The sequence below is a fragment of the Bidens hawaiensis genome, unplaced genomic scaffold, assembly GCF_021521415.1.
Source record: "Bidens hawaiensis isolate Kalapana, Puna unplaced genomic scaffold, B.hawaiensis_p1.1 tig00018138_1, whole genome shotgun sequence".
Classification (NCBI taxonomy): Eukaryota; Viridiplantae; Streptophyta; class Magnoliopsida; order Asterales; family Asteraceae; genus Bidens; species Bidens hawaiensis.
In genome coordinates, this window is record NW_027492743.1 from 363,497 (window position 1) to 386,251 (window position 22,755).

Sequence of the window (22,755 nt, forward strand, 5' to 3'; positions counted from 1 at the left end):
AAAATATCCAAGTTTTAAATTAAATGAGTCAAACTAACTCAAACTCACATTAAATGACTTAATCTATGCAACTTTTAGTTTAAATTGGTCAAAAGAACCTGAACTCACTATAATTTACTAAATGTTGATATTCGTTTATTATAGTGTCAATATTGTTTCAACACGATAGTTAACTAATTGATAACAATAGTTAGGCGGTCGAAACTAAGTAAAAAAAAGTTAACATATGTTTACTTTTTTATGTAGGAAAGGATTCAAAATGAGACTCGGAAAATGCATAGCGTGTCCGATGAATCACCACCACCGAAGATACCGTAGTGAAGCATGAAACAATTGTTGCGTGAAAGGAATTACAAGATAAAGGGTGTTGTCGTATTGTGTAAAACCAACCCCCAATGTGTCCTTGAGGAAATGAAAGAACATCTTACAAAAGTACTTCAATGCCAAGTAAATGAACAATGTGACTGAATGTAACAAGACTTGCAAAGATAGTTTGACCAGCGAATGGCGCAAATGCACAAAGATTTTGAAAGAATTGTCGATGTGGTTATCATACTTGTGATTGTTGTAGTGACACTAAACATGATTAATTAGCTTTTTGTATTGGTTTGGTTTGGCTTATAGTTTGGTTTGCAATTCGGAATAGTTTGGTTTGCAAAGAAAGTTGAGGTGTTTAAGAAAAGTTTTAAAAGTTGACCTAAGCCGCCAACTAGGTGTCGTTTATATGTACTAATGAAGTGTTGTTTTCTGTTAAAAAAATTAATATTAATGGCGCGTGCAGTACTATGATTTCTAGTCTCTTGCCAGTCATTACAATGTTGTAATCTCTTCGATTGTATAAAATTTAAGCAAGCTTGTAAAATTGTTGCACTAATTACATTACTTGGATCCCAAGATACACATTTCAAATATAGGAAAAACAAATAAGTTAAAAACGTTAGATGATAAAAAGTTTGTTATTTGTCCTCATTAAGAACACCGATTTTATCTCGATCTTACAATTACTTCATCATCAAGTTTCTTTAAATATAATCATTCACATACACCACTACTCTCTATAACCAATTTCAAGTTTACAAAAACCCTTGGAAACTAAAAAACCTAATTCGATCGATGGAAGAAGAACTAACATCAGCAGCAGTGATGAACTACATTCGGAGTTCCAACATCAACGTCTTCGAGTTTGAAAAGAAGAGAGATATCATTATCTCCGGTGATGGTCGGTTTATGAATTCGGAAGACGAAACAACGGTGGTTGCTATGGTTTTCAAGTTGAAAGACGTTCTTGATAGCGGTGATGAGTCGGAAGCGGTGTTGTTCGAATCATTATTGAAGCTGCAACGTATGGTGATGTCGGTGAACGTACTGAAGTTAACGGGGGTTGGAATATCCGTTAACCGTCTCCGGAATCACGTGTCAAAACGCATTGCCGAGGCTTCAAGAAAACTTGTGAAAGAATGGAAAGGTATCGTTGATGAGTGGTTGAAAGATAGCAATAATAATAATAATAATAATGAAAACAATGTGCAACGACCGATCAAAGGTGAGTCTGTTCAAAACCCTCCACAAACCGAGAAGCCCCGGTCGTTGATCGTAAGAATAAAGCAGAAGAAAGATGTTCATCCGAAGAGTCCAGTTACTCCGGATCATGAAGGTGATGGGGTTTCGAAACCGGTTCCTGACGAAACGTTAAAGAAGGTTGAAAAGATAAGTTCATCTATGGAAACGCTAAAGGAAACGGGAACTGGAAGATCGGTTATTAGGGTTCCTGTCAAGAAGCTTGGTTCCCAAGAAACATGGTTGAAAGACGGAAGACGAAAGATGGATTCGGGTTTGAATACGGGAAGAAAGAAAAACCAGGTTCGTTCGGGAAACTTGAAGAAACGGCTGATTGATTATGCGGGTGATGGTGTTGAAGAAAAGCTTAACACAACGGTTACAAACTTGAAGAAATCTTATTTGGAAGATGAGAACATGAAGAAAAAGAGAAGAATCAAACTGTTATCGTGCGAGGAACAAATCAGTTTAGCGGTTTCACGTCAAGAGCTTAAGTCGCCACGCAAAAGGCAAATTAGAAGAAGATGGTAGAGTGCATGGAATGGTTTTAATTTGCTAGTTGACATGTTTTTGTGTAATCAAACATATATGATTCAAGTATTATAGTACTTTGTTAATTGAGATTTACATGTTTATTTTTTCAGAATGTTAATGTTTTAGGTCATTTGAAACCATGACAAATGTGGCTAACAAGTCCTGTTGGTATTTGTTTCTCTTTGAATCGATTGTTTGTAACTTCGTATGGTTTTTAGAACATGACCGACAAGCCCCAAACACACCCCGGTAAGACTAGACCCACTGGTCCGGTCCTTAGGTTTTCTAATATTTGAGAATTGGTTCCCGTTTCGAGCTGGCCTGGTTTTTCTACCAGAAGCCTGTTTACTTTCTATAAACACTTGTCTATCCAAGTTCCAGATCAGTTCGACACAAAAATACTCCAAACCTTTCACAAACCTTCGGTTCCAGCCAATCCCAAACAAGTTCCTACCAAACCGATATTGATATCGGTTACTGTTCCTATACTAGTTTTTGTTTACCTCCACCTAAAATACACATCGTATCATGTCAAATCAACCAACATTCATCATACAATTTAACTTATGATCACTTAGTTCACGAGACAGATTATAGCATTTTAAAACTGATTTTATTAACTAAAAAAAGATTAAGTATAAATTTTACAAAATTTACCACAATAGAATATATGAATTAGGTTTCTTAAACAATTTTTATTATATTTTTCTCATGCATAAAAAACTCATTATAATTCAACCATTACATATATGTACCAACAGTTAAGCACATTGCGCAACAAACACTTGTTTAATAGCTCTATCATCTCATTAATCCAAATTGTGCAAGACCAATTGGGTTGTCTTCAAAACGCAAAATACAAATTTTCAGAACTGGAACCAGTTTGGTTTTTTTATTAGGGAGTTATGGTGTCGGAAAGACAGACAAGAATATAACTCCCCGAATCAGCTTTGACCAGTGTTTTTATGAAATCATAAAAAATATTCAAAACTCGTCCAAAAATTACAAATTTTACCTTTCTAGAAACTAGACTCATATTAATATATCCTAGAATCAACAATAGTTCAATAATCATCGTTTAACATCAAGTTACATACCAATAAATAAACAAAAACGAATCTATCAGCAAACTATTGTCATCAAAACTCAAACACTAACATATTTATGACATCTCTAGGGGTCTAATTCATCAATTAACATCATAATTAACAATATTATAGAACTTTGAACATTTAGGGTTTATCAAGAACTCATGCAAATATTAAATTGATGCATAAAAACTTACCAATTAGTGTTATGAATGACGTGAATCGCTCATAGGCACCACCAATTTCAATAATCAAGCTTATATTGAAGATGAATTATAGTTGGGTTGGGGTTTGTGAAAGTAAGAGAGGGAGAGGGGAAGAAACGACAGTTATGGCTGGGAATTAGAGGAAGACGAAGATAAAAACCTGCTTGTGGTTAAGCCCTAAATAGTAACTGATGATTCATGAAAGGAAATGTTATAGTCAAATTAGATTTAAGAATGGGAGGGTAATTCAATAATTTTTTGAAGAAAATATGGGGTGAATTTAATTTGAAATTTTGAGTTAAGTGAAATTAATAGGAACTAAATAGAATTAAATATTTTTATTTTAAATAATTAAAATAAAGTGTTGTTAGTGTTATATATATATATATAACAACTAATTAAACCTTAAATAATATAAGAAATTGTATTTTAAATATGAAAAACATATAAAATAAATACAAGTGATATTTATAGTTGCTCTAAAAGAGTTGTATAAGAGTGTAGTAATCAGTGTTAACGCCCAATAAACCATACGTTCATTAGTGGGTCATACTAGTTCTTGATCGATGTTAGTGTCCCATTATAGCATCTATCATGTCACGGTTGCTCTAAAAGAGGTGTACATGAGTGTCATTAGTCATGGTTAGGTATTAACGCCTGAAACACACCATACTTTCATCAATATACCTTATTTGGCCTTGATTGGTGTCAATGGCCCATTATAGCCTTGGTTACATCATAGTTGCCTTAAGAAGTTTTTATAGGACTATCATTAGTCATATTTAGATGTTAACGCCCTATACATTCATCAATGGGCCTTGATTGATATTACTGGCCATTATAGCATCTATCATGTCCTCGTTGCTACAAGAGGGTTGTATATGAGTGTAGTGAGCCATAGGCATGTGTCAACGCCCAATAACATGTCGTACTTTTATTAATGGGCCATATTGGGCCTTGATTGTTGTTAATGGCTAGTATGGTCTCTATCATGTCATAGTTACGTTAACAGGTTGTATAGGAGTGTAGTGAGTCATAGTTGGTCGTCATAATTTGCATTAATGGGCCGTCTTGGGCCTTGATTGTTGTTAGTGACCCATTGTAGTTAGTCTCTATCATATCATAGTTGCTCTAAAAGGGTTGAATATGAGTTTAGTGAGTCATAGTTTGGTTAACGCCCAATAATATATCATACTTTTCATCAATGGGCCTTATTGGACCTTAACTGGTGTTTGTGGCCCATTATAGCCTTTATTACATCATAGTTGCCCTAAGAAGGTTGTATAGAAATGTCATTAGTCATAGTTAGATGTTAATGGCCGATAACATGTGATACTTTCATCAATAGGTCTTATTGGGCCTTGTTGGTGTTAGTGACCCATTATAGCATTTTTAATGTTATAATCACTCTAATGGGCCATATTAGGGCTTGAAATCTCTTAGTGGTCTATTATGGAATGTGATATGTAATATTAGATATTTAAGGGTTATATCGTGTTATAGGGAGTCATATTAGACCATAATAGACAAAAACAAGTCATACATGTCCAAATGAACCATATTGGGCTTTGAAACTCTAATGGCCCATTATGCATATAAAATTAAATTGTGTCTTAAGAGGTACAACTCGCCAAACCCATCGATATACATTGAACATAGGGGTGGCAAATGGGTTGGGTTGGGTCGAAAAGGGCTATGGTTCGGAACGGGTTATGGGTTGAAACGGGTCAGGGTAGGAACTAGTCAATTAAAAAAAGGGTTGTTATGGTTCGGGTCGGAACGGGTCAGGGTCATAACGGGTCCGGGTCAAAATGGGTCAAGGTCGGAACGGGTCAAAACGGGTTTCGGGTCGTTTTTTTTAACAAGGACAACGGAGGAAATGTTTTAGTTTTTTTACTTTTTCCGTTTTTTATTTATTTTTGACTTATAATTTTTTTTATTATTATTTTTGAATTTTTTTTAAGTTGTGTCTTAAGAGATACAACTCGCCTAACTCGTCGATATACATTAAATATAGAGGGTGCAAATGGGTTGGGTTGGGTCGAAACGGGTCAGGGTCGGAACGGGTCAATTAAAAAAGGGTTGTTATGGTTGGGGTCGGAACGGGTCAGGGTTAACTCAGGTCATAACGGGTCCGGGTCAAAATGAGTCAAGGTCGGAACGGGTCAAAACGGGTTTCGGGTCAATTTTTTTTTTGAACAAGTACAACGGATAAAATGTCATAGTTTTTTTACTTATTCTGTTTTTATTTATATTTTGACTTATGATTTTTTATTATTTTTTTGAATATTTTTTTAAAATTGTGTCTTAAGAGGTACAACTCGCCTAACCCGATATACATTAAACATATGGGTGACAAATAAGTTGAGTTGGGTCAAAACGGGTTATAGGCAAACCATCGACATACTTGTCAATCGTCCTTGTGAGGGGAGTGACCAAGTGAGGAACCAAGAAACTAAGCTCATGAAACGGTTGGAGTATGAGGAACCAAGAAACTAAGTTCCCAAAATTCGGATTCGAGTTTTTGGAGTTCATACTTTGGGCAAAATATCTTCATCTTGACTTCTTTGAGCTTGGTCCATGAGTATGCCATGGCTACTTCCGCCCCATTCGCGTATATTTCTCTATTCCACCAAGTGCGAGCGGTTTCCTCAACATGCTTGAGGCGTACGTGGTTTTCTTGGATTCGGGGCATTCACAAAGATTGAAAACACTTGCAAAAGGTAGTGGCACAATTCTTGCCGTAAAACGAATATGGGTTCGAACTGGTGAATTGTTTCAAGGAGAAAGGTGCGGGGTTAGGCATGGCTTGGGTAACTGCAGGTTAGGTGGCTTGAATTTGGGTTATCTGTCTGGGAATCAGAGCGGCGATCACTTTAGCAACCATAGCGGCCATCCGATGACCGGAGTTAGGCTTGCGAGTGTGGTGACGAAGGGGAGGCATTCTAAAATAATAAAAGATAAATGATATAAGTTTGGGGTAATTGGTACATGTATGAGGATAATGAGTAAACATGGGGTTTTTATGATTGTGCGTCCTAGAGTTATGAGGATGTTAGAAAAAAAATATTTTCTTTTGTTAATAAATCAAGTAAATAAATATAATGTTAAGTAATTTAAATCTTTGAAATTTGAAAATAATGTGTTAGGAATTAAAAGCGGGAAAACTTGCATGAACCACCATGACTTGTTGTCCCAATATTAAATCTTAAATAAAATGAGGTAAAGTGTGGAGTTGAACATATGCATGTATCATTGTGTTTTACACGTTTTGTCTAAAAAATCGTGACAAAAACAATAACAAATAAACAATGAGGAAGTTGAGATGTTGAAAACACTAGTCCACGTATCACGTGGCTTTTATGCTTCCAACAAAAAAAATATAAGGAGGAAACCGGAACGCTTGCATTCAATAACTTAAAGTGCTAACACGTATAACATGGTTTGTTTAGCCTAGAGGAAAACACTTTGATTCAATCATCCCTGGAAAGTAAATCACCTTCGATTCTTGGAATCTTTTTGTCAAATGATCGTTTCAAAGTGTTTCGCCTCCTACTGTTTCTACAAACACGTTATAAATTCAACCTTTAAGGGATCTTAAATAAGGGGATCCAAATTAATTTTGTGATCCATAAAAACATCATAAACCTACTTTTTGTGGTAAAGTAAGGATACCTTGGAATACTATGACACTGTGTGGATGCGTATATTTTTGGGATTAAACGAAGTAAATAAGTAGATAAATATATAAGTGCAATGAACAATCAAGTAGGGAAAACACGTATAGGCAACACGTATAAGGACCCTGAAGCATAAACTATACTAAGCTGTTACGTCTAACTGCCTATCCTATAGTCATGGCTCTGATACCAATCTATCACACCCAGACCAAAGGCCGCGGAACATGCCGGGGCACGACGGATTGCTCAAGAACACAAGGCACTATTAAAGTGACAATATTTAAACAACTCATTCATTTAATTTAATAATCAAAAGTAACACAACTCGTCCATACAAATAACACAAATACAAGAAATAAATTGTTCATTTCTCTAATAACCTAAACGATCTCAAAATAACATAACGTCTTCGAACTACAATCAACCAATAATCAAACCTGTAACAATGCATAAAATATATTTTTTTAACATGAATGTTCGTGAGCAATTTCATAGTTTTGAGTATATATAATATGAGGCAAAAATCCACCACTTGTATATGAAACTATAAATAGAAGCAACAAGTACGTTATATAAATCATAAATAAACGAGGATCCTTTCTAATTGGTAACAACCATCATACTCGGATAATGAGGCCCTATTCTACTAGCACAAGGCTAAAGTAGTTAGGGGTGCGTATGATCATAGTTATTAAGGCTCAACAACAACAAAAATAAAAACTCGTGCACGTAAAACATATGAGACGTATAACACACAATCGGGCAAATATTCAAAGTATCATACACCCTAGAGTTGTGGTTTAAGGATCTATTGTTGTAAATAGGTATGCATTTTACCCCCAAAGTATAAAAATGAAAACGGGGGATGAAATGTACTCACTTGGAATAAGTGACTTGAAGATGAACTTGTCAAAAAGATAGCTTGAGAAAAGGGCTCGACGAGTTAATGGACGAATCCTAGATTAAAAAGGTCCTTAAGTTAGTTGGATGTATTGTGAAAGCTTAAAGTAAAATAAAAGGCAAGTAAAAATAAATAAACAAAGTTTTGGGTTTAAAGTGAAATAAATCTTAAGTTAATGATATGACAGTTTAAAATAAATTATCTCGAAATAGAGTCTCGGTGTTTTATCCATGAGTTTTACTTAACCTTTGTTAAGTAATGTTTATGGATTGGTTAATGCAATAGGTGCACCACCCTTTTTTGATAAATACCAAAATAGATCTAACGATTGTTCGGCTTAGTGGGTTCGGGTCTTGATAATTGGTCGAGTCCGAATCCGATATTCCAAAATGAATAAATGTTATGAGATAACTCATTAAAACAAAAAACTTAACTAAGTTAGAAAGTTCTATTAGGAAGAACTCCAAACGTCGATGTTAAGCCGGTGTTCGGTTTTATCTATCCAAGCTTGTTATAAGATCAAGTTGGTTCCGACATACCAAGTACTTTGAGAAAAATTTATAATCAGTTTATAGAAAGATCTTAAAAAAATATGAGATTTGGTGGCCCGAAACACAACTAATGTGTTTTAAGCGAGTGAACTTGGTTTGGTTCGGTTTGTATGGTTTGGTTGGTTCAAGACTTAGTATATGACCAATTTTGGGTCCAACATTACTATATAATAATAACAAATACAAACCATAAATAATAGAACTTAAACATTTGAATCTTATATACAACTTGTTTTAAAATAATGAAATAAATAGTTAAATGAGAGTTCGGTTTCAGTTCGGTCCATGACTCGTTATGTGACTGAGGTTGGTTGCCACATACCCAAAACTGTAGAACTAATATAAACTCTTAAAACTCATATATTAAACACAAACAGAAAGCTTAAATGAATTAAAACGTTAAAATGGACTAAAATAGCCTTTTCATGCATATTTGCCTTAAAAAGCATAAACACCTAATCCAACCGTTGTTGAAGAAGGGAGAGTAAAGAAAAAAGAATTTATAATATAAACAAACTAAAAATACAAGATTTAATTACCAAAACCGGATTCAAATTTAAGATTAGCTTCTGTTTGACTTCAGAAAGTCAAACTATCAAGAACATGGGAAAAAAGCTTATAACTCATATTTGGGAGAGTGTTTGAGGGTTGATCAGCGGAAAATGGGAGAGAATGAGTTGGTATTTATAAGGAAAGGGTTAGGGTGTTGCCACCAAATTTTACCAATAAGATTTCATGCATTTAAGATGGTTGGTTGGGGTTAGATGAAAGTTATAACATAAAAACGAACTTTGAAACTGTGTAGATAGGTGGTTGCCACCTGCGACCACCATGCCCTTCATGGCCGCACTGCCCCAGAAGGGTGGGTTTGTCTCTAACTTTGGTTATTTGGCGGGTTAGGTCCCTGAAGTTCGTTTTAATTCGTTTTTAATAATAAAAGGGTGTTTTAAGGTACCGTAAATGGTGTTTTTTTATCCAACAATTGTATAACATAAATGAAACATAAAATCCAATAGTTTATTAATAATGAAGGATCCGAAGGAAAAAATGGGTTAGGTTTTCAATACAAATACAAATACGAATTGAACCAAAAATGACAAATGTCACTGTTTTGGTTTTGGTTTTTTTCATCATTAAGCTTATATACAAGTTGTCCTAAAATTTGTATAAAAAATATGGTTTTGTTTCATAGTTTAAACACATTTTTGTAATCCTTTTTTTAGGAATTCCTCCGTCCATGCTTGCTATTAAACTTGTTTTATATTTTAGGTATTTGAACTAATCACACTCTTTAAATAGTTGTTTTAACAAACTTTGATTGAGAGTGTAAGAAGCATGCTTGCAGATGCTTATTTGCTTGTGAGCAAATGAAGAAGTCAATAAAGATAAAGTTTAGTAAAAAACTAATAGTTTAAATCTAGTACAGGCAAAAGTTAGTTATTTTAAATTAATAGTCGGTTAAGGTTGTTATCTTTTGTTAAAAGTCAATAATTATATACTTGTGATATAAAACATATATAAAAATATGTGCTAATATTACGTCCAGTTCAGTTTTATAGGCCAGTTTCGGTAAAAATCATAAACCAAATTATTCGCTAGGGTTTTTTGGAACCTACCAACCAAAAATTTAATTAAAAAAAAAAACAGACCATGAGACCAAACTGACGACAGGCCGATTTGGACGGTTTCACAGTTTTCAACTAAATTGTGTACACCCCTATGTGTGGTGAATCGAAACTAGGTAGTAAATGGTTTGGGTTGGACGTCGACCCGGACTCCTTACCAGGTCAAACGGCGGACCGACTAGAGAGGGCGAACGGGTGTTTGACCCGGATGATGTCATAAACAATTTAAATATGTACTTACACATATATATAATTCATATACATATAAAAAATAATAATAACCAACAATAATAACAAACTTTAATGTATATTTATGTTTTATACATTGTTTTTTAAATATATACGATTTATGTTGGATCAATGAGACATCAATGAAGTTTGATTGGTTGGCTCGTTTAATAATTTTTAAAGCTTCTATCACAAAAATGACCCAAGTTCGAATCTCGGAATGCAGATTTCATTTTGGATTTAATATAAAAATGGGTTTAACCGGTTTACCTGCCGGGTCAACCGGATCGGGTCGATCGCCACCAGCAAAACCCGGTCGGATTTTTAGAAACAGCCCGAATACACTGACCTGACCCGGTTTTGGGACTTGGTCCCGGTCGGACCAGTTCGACCGGCCGTGCCGGGTTTCAAAACATCGGATTGTAAAAATCGGATTCTAAGGTCCTTGGACATCAACCTTGTCGCCTTTTCCCAACTCGGCCACCATTATTCGCCAAGGTCTGAGTCGGTCAAAAGTTGGAGTACTCGGGATTACTCGACCTCCAAGGTCAACTCGGCAAAAAAAATTTTATTTTTTTTGTTTTTTTATTTTTTGGTAAAAAATTAAAAATAACAACAAAACATGAATTTTCTTAATTAGGTTTTTTTTTTCAAATGATTTATGCTTATTTTGACGTGAATTATGCTTATTTTAACATATATATAATTTCCAATAATAGTTTATGTTATATTTATCATGTCTAAGTACAAGCCAAAAATATTACAAAAAAAAAAAAAAAAAAACAAACCATGAAACCAAACTGACGACACGCTGGTTTGGACGGTTTCACAGTTTTCAACCGAATTATGTACACCCCTTAGTGTGGTGAATCAAAACGTGTTATTAAAGGGTTTGGATCGTTTTGACCAATTTAAACAAAAAGATAGATTTATTAAACACATCAAATGGGTTGATCGATCTTAAGTACAAGATTGATATACTAACTATACTAAAGTGGGTCCGGGTCTTTTTAAACCCATTCAAATGACCCGGGGCACTTTAATAGACTTAAAATATCCAACTTTTAAATTAAATGAGTCAAACAAATCCAAACTCACGTTAAATGACTTAATCTATGTAACTTCTAGTTTAAATGGGTCAAAAGGACCTGAACTCATTTTAATTTAATTACCAAATAGTGTCAATATTGTTTCAACACGATAGTTAACTATTTAACTACAATAGTAGGCGGTCAAAACTAAGTAAAAAATTTAACATATGTTTACTTTTGTATGTAGGAAAGGATTCAAAATATGACCGGAAAATGCAACTCGACAAAACATATGTATGTCGCCGCTAAAGGTCTCTGCTGCTGCTCAAACCGTCGCCTCTAATGTTCAAACTATGGATGCCGTTGCCGGAGTTTGTGCCGGAAAATTTTTTACATATAGATTACCAGATTTTCTTATGAATAGAATCATAATTAACTAACTTGAACAAGAGTTTGAACCAACACACTATTAAATTAGCACTAAATCGGTCAAAACTTTACATAACTTTTACAAACAAATCGGTCTAATAACTAAACATAATTTGTACAATATATATGAGAGAGAAACTAGCGTTGCCGGAAAAATGCAGGTGCGCCGGAGATGATGTTTATGTCGAGTTGCAGCTAAGCCAGAGCTAAAGTGGTCTTCGAGTAACTGATGCGCCGCTGTGTTGGCTGGTTGCAGGTGATGCCAAGCTGTTGTATGGTTGCGGCCGGTTACAGCTAGAAGAAGTTGGCGAGGAGATTAATTTGGAGGTGGGTTTTGGTGGGTGTGATTGTTTGTGAAGAAGTGTATTAATGTGGAGGAGATGGTAGTGTGTCTGTTTGGAAAGATTATGGCAATTAGATCTTGTGCTTATCAATGGTCAGGAGATTAGAAGATCTATAACCCGGATCAAGAGTTTTAGCGGCGACACCTGGCACTAGCGATGACGGTGTTGGTCGTCGTCGCTAATTCCGGGCGTCGTCGGTATTGACGTCACCGCTAAAACTTGAATTTCTTGTAGTGTACTCCATTGATCTCGTGTAATGTTAGAATGCCTCAGTTGTTGTTCTTTTACGTTACTTGGTATGATAATTAAAAAAATACTTATGTAATTAGCTATTACTCTAGATGGCGGTTTTGTTTCACATAAGCTATGCGGATGACATGTCAGTCAGAAAAGTCACCATAAGAGCATCTGCAGCGGGCAACATTCCCCGATGTTGTGGGGCTGAAGTCTGAATGTACAGTTCGTGAAAGCAAACGACTGACAAACTTGCTGGGTGGGCCATAACCATCTTCCTTTCGTCCCAAATCATCATACTCGAAATTAAAATACCATCGCCGAATATATTCGTTCCCTCAAATTCCATTTCTTTGAAATCACTGATTCAACAAGATCCGTGTTTTCACCCAAATATCAAGTTTTGTATTTAACCCAGAAATTCGTTATCAATATAAGAATAAGAAAGAAGTTGAAACACTTACTTGATTTCCTCTAAACGAATCATAAACGACAGTCTTCGATCAGATTGTAAATCAACTTTTGGTTGGAACGATAATCGCTAAAATAGTTGCAGGCACCGCTTTACAAAACCAAGGAGAAGATAAAGGGAATTAGATTTATAATAAATATAAATATTATTTTAGTTTTTGGAAGAAATAAACTAATAATAAAAAAATCATTTTATATGTTTTTAAGTCGTTAATTCTTCACAAATTTCTTATCTATTAATTTTTTAAATTATATTATATTATTTTAAATGTATTTAATTTTAAAATATCAACGTATAAAAGTATTTATTTTTTAAAGAAAAAAGCACTAATATATTGTAAAAGTAATTAAGTTATATATAAATTAATTATAAAGGTAGGTGATGATGTGGTTGTTTGTGAAGGTTTGTTGTTGTGGAAGAAAGTTGAGGTGCTTAAGAAAAGTTTAGAATATGATGTGACGGTTTGCGAATGTTTGTTGTTGTGAATGCTGTAACGTTATAGTTTTAAAGAGTCTATGTCAACAACATATCATTGTTAAAAGGTGACCTAAGCCGCCAACTAGGTGTCGTTTATATGTATTAATGAAGTGTTGTTTGTTGTTAAAAAATTAATATTAATGGCACGTGCAGTACAATGATCTCTAGTCTCTTACTAGTCATTACAATGGTGTAATCTCTTTGATGTTTCAAATATAGGAAAAAAAAAATTTCCTCCGAATTGTGTACATGAGGGTCACACAAATGGGTTAACGACCAGACTTAACAAAGTTAATAAATTCGGGTTTAATTGCAAGTGAAATAAAACCATAGGGAAGAAATTACAAATTTGAAACTACTGGACTACAACTGCAGATTTTGACAAACCAGAAGGACAAAAACCGCACTTCACTGAAATAAGTATTATAATAAAGAAATAGTGAAAAGACATGTCTACCCCTGACTTAACGATAAAATTTAACAGGGTTAGTGATTTGGATGTAATTGGCAAAAACTGGGAAACGTGGAGGGTCCATACGCAAAAAATAAATATTTTAGACTAATTTCGCATTATTTGTCAAACCATAAGAACGAAAATAGCACTTTACTCTATTATTTATGAATATTTTTTTTTAAATTGTGTCTTAAGAGGTACAATTCGCCTAACCCTTCGATATACATTAAACATAGGGGTGGCAAATTGGTCGAAACAGGTTATGGGTCAGAACGGGTTAGGGTCGAAACGGGTCAAGGTCGGAACGCGTCAATTAAAAAAAAGGGTTTTTATGGTTCGGGTCGGAACGGGTCAGGGTCAAAACGTTCGGGTCATAACAGGTCCGGGTCAAATGGGTCAAGGTCGGAACGGGTTAAAACGGGTTTCGGGTCATTTTTTTAACAAGGACAACGGAGGAAATGTTTTAGTATTTTTTTTACTTTTTCTGTTTTTTATTTATATTTTGATTTCTGATTTTTTTCATTATTATTTTTGAATATTTTTTTATTGTGTCTTAAGAGATACAACTCGCCTAACCCGTCGATATACATTAAACATAGGGGTGACAAAATGGTTTGGGTTAGGTTGAAACGGGTTATGGGTCGGAATGGGTTAGGGTCTAAACGGGTCAATTAAAAAAAGGGTTGTTATGCTTCGGGTCGGAACAGGTCAGCGTCAAAAGGTTCGGGTCATAACGGGTCCGGTCAAAATGGGTCAAGGTTGGAACGGGTCAAAAGGGGGATTCGGTTCGTTTTTTTTTTCTTTGAACAAGAACAACGGAGGAAATATTTTAGTTTTTTTTTACTTTTTCTGTTTTTTATTTATATTTTGATTTATGATTTTTTTTATTATTATTTTTGAAAATTTTTTAAGGATTTTTAATTTTAATTAAAAACACCTTAGAAAAAAAATTCAAAAAAACTAATAAAAAAACCATAAGTTAAAAACAAAAAAACTAAAACGTTTTCTCCCATGTCAACGTTCAGCAAAAAAAAACTAAGAAATGAGCCTAAACCGAAACCCAACTCGTCGAGTGCGAACACTCGTGTTGGCTTGTTTCAGCAAATTTTCAGATCGTTTCAACATTAACAACTCATTTTAACAACAAACAACATGTTAAACAGCTCGTTTCAACGAGTTTTCAGTTCGTTTCAGCACTTAACAGCTCGTTTTTACAGCAAACAACATGTTAACCAGCTCGTTTTAGTGATTTTTCAGTCCGTTTCAACACTTAACAGCTCGTTTCAGCACTTAACAGATCGTTTCAACGTGTTTTGACCAGTTTTGCAGCAATTTAGCAATAAAAAAATCAGTAATTCAGCTCGTTTTTTCCCGTTTCAAAAGGTTACATAACCAATACTTCAAAAAGTTTTGTGTTTTCAATCCAGAAAACAAGCATAAGCAAACGTTTAGTGTTTTCAAATCCAATATGTTAGTATATCCGTGTTTTCAATCCAAAAACCTCTGTCGCGTGTAATAAAGTTTTCTCGAAACCAAATGAATGCATTTGACTCGCTAACTATTACCTAGTACAAGTGTTTTAAGTTATGAGAGTATGTTCAATAACACATGACTCTAAGACCCACGTATGAACTCACACACAAGCACAAACTTGACTCGACGAATCGTTGGTGATAATAAGTAATGTCAACAGTATCAAAATTCCTAACATGTATCCACACATCAAATCATGGCAAAGCAACCAAATATTCATCATACTACTTAACTTATGATCATTTAGTTCACGAGACAGATTTTGACATGTACAAACTGATTTTATTCACAAAGAAAAGATTAAGGATAAATTCTACAACATTTACTGCCATAGGATATATGAATTAGGTTTCTCAAACAATATTTATTATACTTTTCTCATGCATAGAAAATTCAAAATAATTCAACAATTACAGATAGGTACTAACAGTTCAGTAGATTACGCGACAAAAACTAGTTTAATAGTTCTATCAACTCATTAAACCAAATTGTGTAAGACCAGTTGAATTATTTTTTAAACTCATAATACTAAGTTCCTGAAGTGGAACCAACCCGTTTGGGTATGTCATTAGGGAGTTATGGTGTTCGAAAAATGGTCAAGAATATAACTCCCCGAATTAGCTTTGACATATGTTTTTGTAAAATCATAAAAGGTATTCAACACTCATCTTAGAATTTAAAAAATTACCTTTCTGGAAACTAGACTCAGAATACTATATCCAAAAATCAAGAATCAATAAATAATCATTGTTTAACATCGAGTTACAAACGAATCAATAAACGAGAACGAATCTGTCAGCCAACTGTTATCAACAAAACTCAAACCCTAACATGTTTATGACATCTCTAGAGTTCTAATTAATCATGTTAAAACCCCCCGTTAGATTTGATATCAGGCTGGTTGATGAATTTTGGAGCAAGAAGAAAATTATGAAGAAGAGTAATGAGCTTCAATCGATGTTTATGGATTAGGTTTGTAATTGGGAGGAGATGAAGGTGATGGTCACATGAAGCATAAAGTGTGACCATTAACTAATAATAGTCATATTTGTTGTTTTGCTGTCACTATTAGCTTTTAGCCACATATCAAATATTATAAGTGACTATCAAATAATGCGGTATGGTCACATAAACACGTAAGCGTGACCATAGCTCAGAAAACACTAAGTAAAATACACGTGTCAATATCTAAATTATTCATTCATATATCAAATTTCAAAACACAAACATTGTCTCAAAAATACTGTTACAAATAAATATTCATATCATAAATAACTTAAATTAAATGTATTCTTCATTCATCATGGCAATCTAAGGTATCAACTAAGTTTCAATACTTGATTCATCCAATAAAGCTACATGCGTCATGCGTGAAAATATATATATATGTCAACATATAGTTGAGCAAGTAAACCACAATTTTGTGTATATATAATATTTAAAAAGACAATTCCATGCGATAATTGTAAATCACTACAACTAGTATAACAATAAGTAAAAGTTGTCTTTTCACCTGAATCATATTGATAACGAGTTATTTTGACGGCGTATGATCATACTATTGAAGATGAGGATGGGAATGAGATACCAACCACCACAAAAAAAAGTAAACACATAGTCACATTCACACGTATCAACTAATCGAGCAATCTCAATAAACGCATATATTGGAATCGTAGTGAAAATCTATAATAAGTTTGATTGTGAACGCATAACGCCCCCAAAAATGTAAAACGGTAAAAGGGGGATGTGAATTTACTTACCTTTAATGAGTAGATTTGTGAGGATGAGACGACGATAAAGATTAAGTTAAATGTGATCGAGCTCCCTGGGATGTGTCGAATAAAGGCCCTATTTGTTAACGATAATATAATAAAAAAGTTATAAACATATATTGGATTGAAATTACAAGGCTTATGACGGATCTTGGGTTTCGATAAGGTTATTAATATGTAATTAGTCTTATGTTCATACGGTTGTGTGATTATTAACGTTATTATTATTATTATTATTACTACTACTACTACTACTATTGCTATTATTATTATTATTATTATTATTTAATTACCATAATTATTGATTTGTATTTAAGTTTGAATAGTAGAATAACAATACATATTAGCAGAAATTTAAACGAAATATTTGAAAATCTAATAATATAATTTGGTTTGTTAACGAGACTCGTAAAAAGAATATACATATATATCTTATTTATGTATGAGTATAAAGTAAATAGTTATATATGCACACACATCATTATGAAAAGAAAAGTGTTGTTTCGGGGTTCAGTTCATCAAAACAATGTTTATTCGTTGTTGTATATATAAAAACATAAAATAAAATTAATTAAAAGGATTTAACAAAAATAAATAACAAAAACCGGGCCAGGGGGCTCGAACTCGCTTGGACTGGTTCCAGAGTTTTAACAGCACACGCACCAGCCATTGGGAATGGCTGGTGTGTTTATTTGTTAGAAATATCAGTTGCTTATATATAAGCAGTTAATCACAAAACCCAATTTCATCCATAAACCCTAGAATTTGAAATGTCCAATTCGTTCATAGATTGATTAAAATAAGTTGGGGTTATCCTTAATTGGCTAAAGGCGATCATGAAGCATGCTTTAATTACCTATTATGGTGAAGAATTGACGGGGAACGAAGAACAAGAGGCGCGGCTCTGTTTTGATCTTAAACGAGTATTGACGGCTTTGTTTACTGCAATTAGCTTAGGGGTTTAGGTCGCAATGTGTTTATACAGTGTTTTAGAAACCATATAGGCCGCGGTTTGTTTTACTCACGATTACAAATCAATTAGTTGTCTTAGCTAACCAATTACCATGTATAGGTTGTCGGTAGACGCGTTTTAGGTTGTCAACGATTTGATTCTATCAATTTGCCCGAAAATTGAGGAACAAGCAAATGGGGGGGTCTTATGGCCATCGGTGGTGAGAGGGAGAGAGAGGAGGAAAATATTTTTTTGTTTATTTTGCTAGTTGGTCCTTGATCTTCGAGGTTGGATGCAAAAGTGAATTAAAGTTGGTTAAGGGTTGTTTTTGTACATGTCTTATAGTTATAATCAATTATAAAAAGAGAACAAATAAAAATATTAAACAAATACCGAACTTTATTGATAAAATACCCGAATCCGGGTCAGGTAATGATTACAAATACAAAAAGAAACGGAAACCCGAAATGTTACACCAGAAGTGGTGAGGAGAGGCAGTGGAGACAAATGATATGTGAAAAGGAGACTCGTTCAGAAAAAGAAAATAAAAATAGCTAGAACAAAGAGACGTAGCACCGGACAAAGACACATGACAAACCAACTTGACGAAGTCATATACTTGATGAATACGTACAAGTCACTCTGCATAGGTGCAACCTTTATAAGCCCTCCCGAAATTGTAGTTAAATAAAATATAAATTTACCTACATTTTCTCTTGATTTAATTAAATACCGCATAAAAACACTTTAATTTATTTAAATGTTGTCTACGAATTAAAAAAATGTAAGGAAAAAACCGGGGGGGGGGGGGGGGGGGGTAGGAGAGACAAGGATTACGCAAGAAAGATATTAAAATATGAAATTATTGTAAGATTGTTATTAGTCATCATTAAACTACCCTATTGTTTTCTCGATCATACATTATTTAACTACCATATAGCAACAACCTTTATAGCAATGATATAATGTGACCTATCGTGTACATAGACGAGACATGTATGGTGATAACATGTTGTTGCTAGTTTTATATATATATATACACACACGAGAAAAAGCGAAACATAACCACATCAGTTATGAAATTTAAGGCTCCTTAAAGTTGTCGCCATAGGATAGGCCAAACGATGTCATTTTGTTTATTTATGCTACTCCATAATATAACTAATTAAGAAAATATTTATGTAATTAGCATGTGACGATGACAATCGTTAGGCTATCGTCAAATTAATGGCTTCGTTCTGGTTACCAATCAATGAGGAATAAAAGAAAAGGAGAGAAATTAGCATATGTCAACGACGTGTTATGAGGTAGCTACCACGCCGATTTTGGGCACGTGCGGCTGAACAAGGCCCATTAACCGGTAGGGGCTCATATTTAGCCTCACAGACAAACCCAGATAAAAATTATACTTTTGAGTTGACCCAAATGTGAAATTCTTGAAGGAGAAGGTTTTAAAACGACTTTATTATTTTTGTTTTACCCTTTTAAAACCCTGATCAAACCTTTCATACTATTTTGTTGTTTCAGTTTTTTTTTTTTAATAAATTACATGTATTGTTTAAGTTATTAATTGTGAACTATATTTTCTAAAAAAAATATATATTTTGCTATAATGAAAGATTTTTAATCTAACGATATCAAAATCTTATAAATTCTATATACGGTTAGTAGTATAAATTTGTGTTTTATAAATTGAATAATAAAGATAATTAATTTTGTGAACGTCTCTTATGTTATCTCCTAAATTTTATAAATCCTAATATCACACACACATACATACATACATACATACATATGAGTTTATAGTAGGCTTATTTATTTTTTTTACTCGCATTGGGGTCTATAAAGGTTTACGCATTCTCAGAGACGGCCCAGATATTTTCGAATTCCCGCCTAATTAAACTATGCTGACTATCATCATACTCAGTAAATCTCACCAATAGCAAAGCCATTGTAAGGTCTTAGGGGGGTAAGATGTAGACAATCTTACCTCTACCCCATAGGAATAGAGAGGTTGCTTTCGGTCAGTCCCCCGGCTCAAATAAGCTATGCTGACTGTGTTGTTAGAAAAAGTCACCATAACGTTAAAATTTTTTAAAAGTCTACGCCAACGACATCTCATCGCTGAAAGGTGATCTACGCCACTGAGTAGGCGTTGTCCGTGTATATACTTTGTCGTTTTAGTGTCAATCTCTCTTATTTTAAGGAGAATCTCGTGTAGTATTAGAATGCCCCAGTCGTTGTTCTTTTATTAAGAAAGTCTTGTTAGTTCATTTTTGGATTGACGTTTTCATTATAATTGGTGTATGTAATCTCGTGTAGTGTTAGAGTGTCCCAATTTAATGTTCTTAGTGGCAGATAATCTCTTCGTTGTCAAAAAAATTTTTCTCATAAAATTGTTTGGCATGAAAATAAACTTTTAAAAATATATGATATTTCATTTAAAGAGTTTAGTCCATTAATATTCATACAACTTATATTCTTTACTTTTTTAATAATTGGAAGATACATATTTAAAGTTTACCGCATTTTCTTTTATCCTAAGATAAAATCGGAAAAACAAATTTTTAAACGTTAGATCATAAAAGGTTTGTTATTTTTCATCATTAAACTCTCAGATTTACTCTCGATCTTACAATTACTTCATCATCAAGTTTCTTAATTGAAATATATATATTCACATACACCACTAGTCTCTAACAAATTAATTCAAGTCCACAAAAACCCTTGAAACAACCTTAATACTTGGATGGATGGAAGAACAAACATCAGCAGCAGTGATGAACTACCTACGGTGTTCCAACGTTAACGTCTTCTTCGACTTCATCAGGAACGCGCATGAGTTCGAAAAGAAGAGAGGCATCATTATCTCTAAAACCCTCATCTCCGGTGATGATCGGTTTAAGAATTCGGAAGACGAACCAACTATGGTTGCTAAAGTCTTGAAGTTGAAAGACGTTCTTGATAGCAATCGGAAGCGGTTTTGTTGGCGGCATTATCGAAACTTCAACGTATGGTGATATCGGTGAAAGTATTGAAGTTAACGGGATCACGCGTCAAAACATGTCTCCCAGATTTCAAGAAAACTTGTGAAGGAATGGAAAGGTGTGGTTGCAAGATAACAATGAAAATAATACGCAGATCAAAGGTGCAGCCGAGTCTGTTCAAAACCCTCCACAAACCGAGAAGCCCCGATCGCTGATCATAAGAATAAAGTTGAAGAAAGATGAGGTTTCTAAACCGGTGCTTGAGGTTTCCGATGAAACAGTAAAGAAGGTTGAAAATATATGCTCATATGTGGAAACTCAAACGGGAATGGGAAGATCGGGTAGTGCTCGTGACAAGAAACTTGGTCCCCAAGAAACAAGATTGAAAACTGAAAGAAAGATCGGTTCAGGAAACTTGATTGATTATGAATGTGATATATTTGATGAATCTGTGAAAGCAACAGGAATTGGAAAATCGGTTAGGGTTCTTGACGAGAAACATGGGTCGGGTTTGAAAACGGGAAGAAAGATCAACCAGGTTCATTCGGGAAACTTTAAGAAACGGGTGATTGATGATGCGGGTGATGCTATTGAAGAAAAGTTTAAAACAGCAGTTACAAACTTGAAGAAATCTTATTTGGAAGATGAGAACATGAAGAAAAAGAGAAGAATTCAACTGTTATCGCGTGAGGAACAAATCAGTTTAGCGGTTTCACGTCAAGAATTTAAGCCACCATTCAAACGGCAAATTAGAAGAAGACGGTAGAGTGCATGGATTGATTTTAATTAGCTTGTTGACATGTTTTTGTGTAATCAAACATATATGATTCAAGTATTATATTACTTTGTTAATTGAGATTTACATGTTTATTTTTTCAGAATGTTTGTTAATGTAGTAGGTCATCTGAAACCATGACAAATGTGGCTAACAAGTCCTGTTGGTATTTGTTTCTCTTTGAATCGATTGTTTGTAACCATGTATGGTTTTTAGAGCATGACCGACAACTCCTAACCACACCCTGTAAAACGGGACCCATGAGTCCGGTCCTTAGGTTTAATAATATGTAAAACTCGGTTGCCAGTTCGGGCATGGTTTTCCTACTGCCGGAAGCACACCCCTGGCCACACTTGATTGAAACATGTAGGATAGATGTTAAAATTTTGTTTTAAGAAATTTGTCAATAATTAGTTTTATATTTATGGTTACAAGAATACATTTTGGTGGAAGATTTGAACAGGAAGTTAATGCAAGATAGAGTGATAACAGTTAATCCAATGTGTCAACAACGACATTTATTGATACATTAATAAAAGTTTGCATTAAAATTTGGAGGGAGTTGGTAATTACACTCCTTGTGGCCTATATTGCAAATTTGGTTTCTAATTTAGGGAAAGTACATCCATGGTACCATACCCAATAGTTTAAAATCTTTAATCTATTCGACTTGGGTGAATTTTAGAACGGTAACAGTATAAGTTACAATGGTAAAAACGACGACTATTTACTTTTTTTTTAAAACGTCTAAAACCAGTTCTTAAATCCATCCAAGTTCCAAATCAGTTCCTCATACAAACACTCCAAACCAATCCCAAACAGTCAGTTTCAGCAAATTCGAAACGAGTTCCTACGAAACGATATCGGTTCCTGTTCCTATACGGTTTTTGTTTACCTCTACCTAAAATACACCATTTATATA

General features: G+C 34.1%; 1 protein-coding gene across 1 annotated transcript; it reads left to right on the top strand.

Moving 5' to 3' along the window:
• Window positions 1–1,113: 1,113 nt before the first annotated feature.
• LOC143555511 (uncharacterized) lies at window positions 1,114–22,699 on the top strand. Its single transcript, XM_077045042.1, has 2 exons — window positions 1,114–2,371; window positions 22,111–22,699. Exon 1 carries the CDS (start codon window positions 1,114–1,116, stop codon window positions 2,086–2,088), a length of 975 nt encoding a protein of 324 aa, XP_076901157.1. The 3' UTR covers window positions 2,089–2,371; window positions 22,111–22,699.
• Window positions 22,700–22,755: the final 56 nt, after the last annotated feature.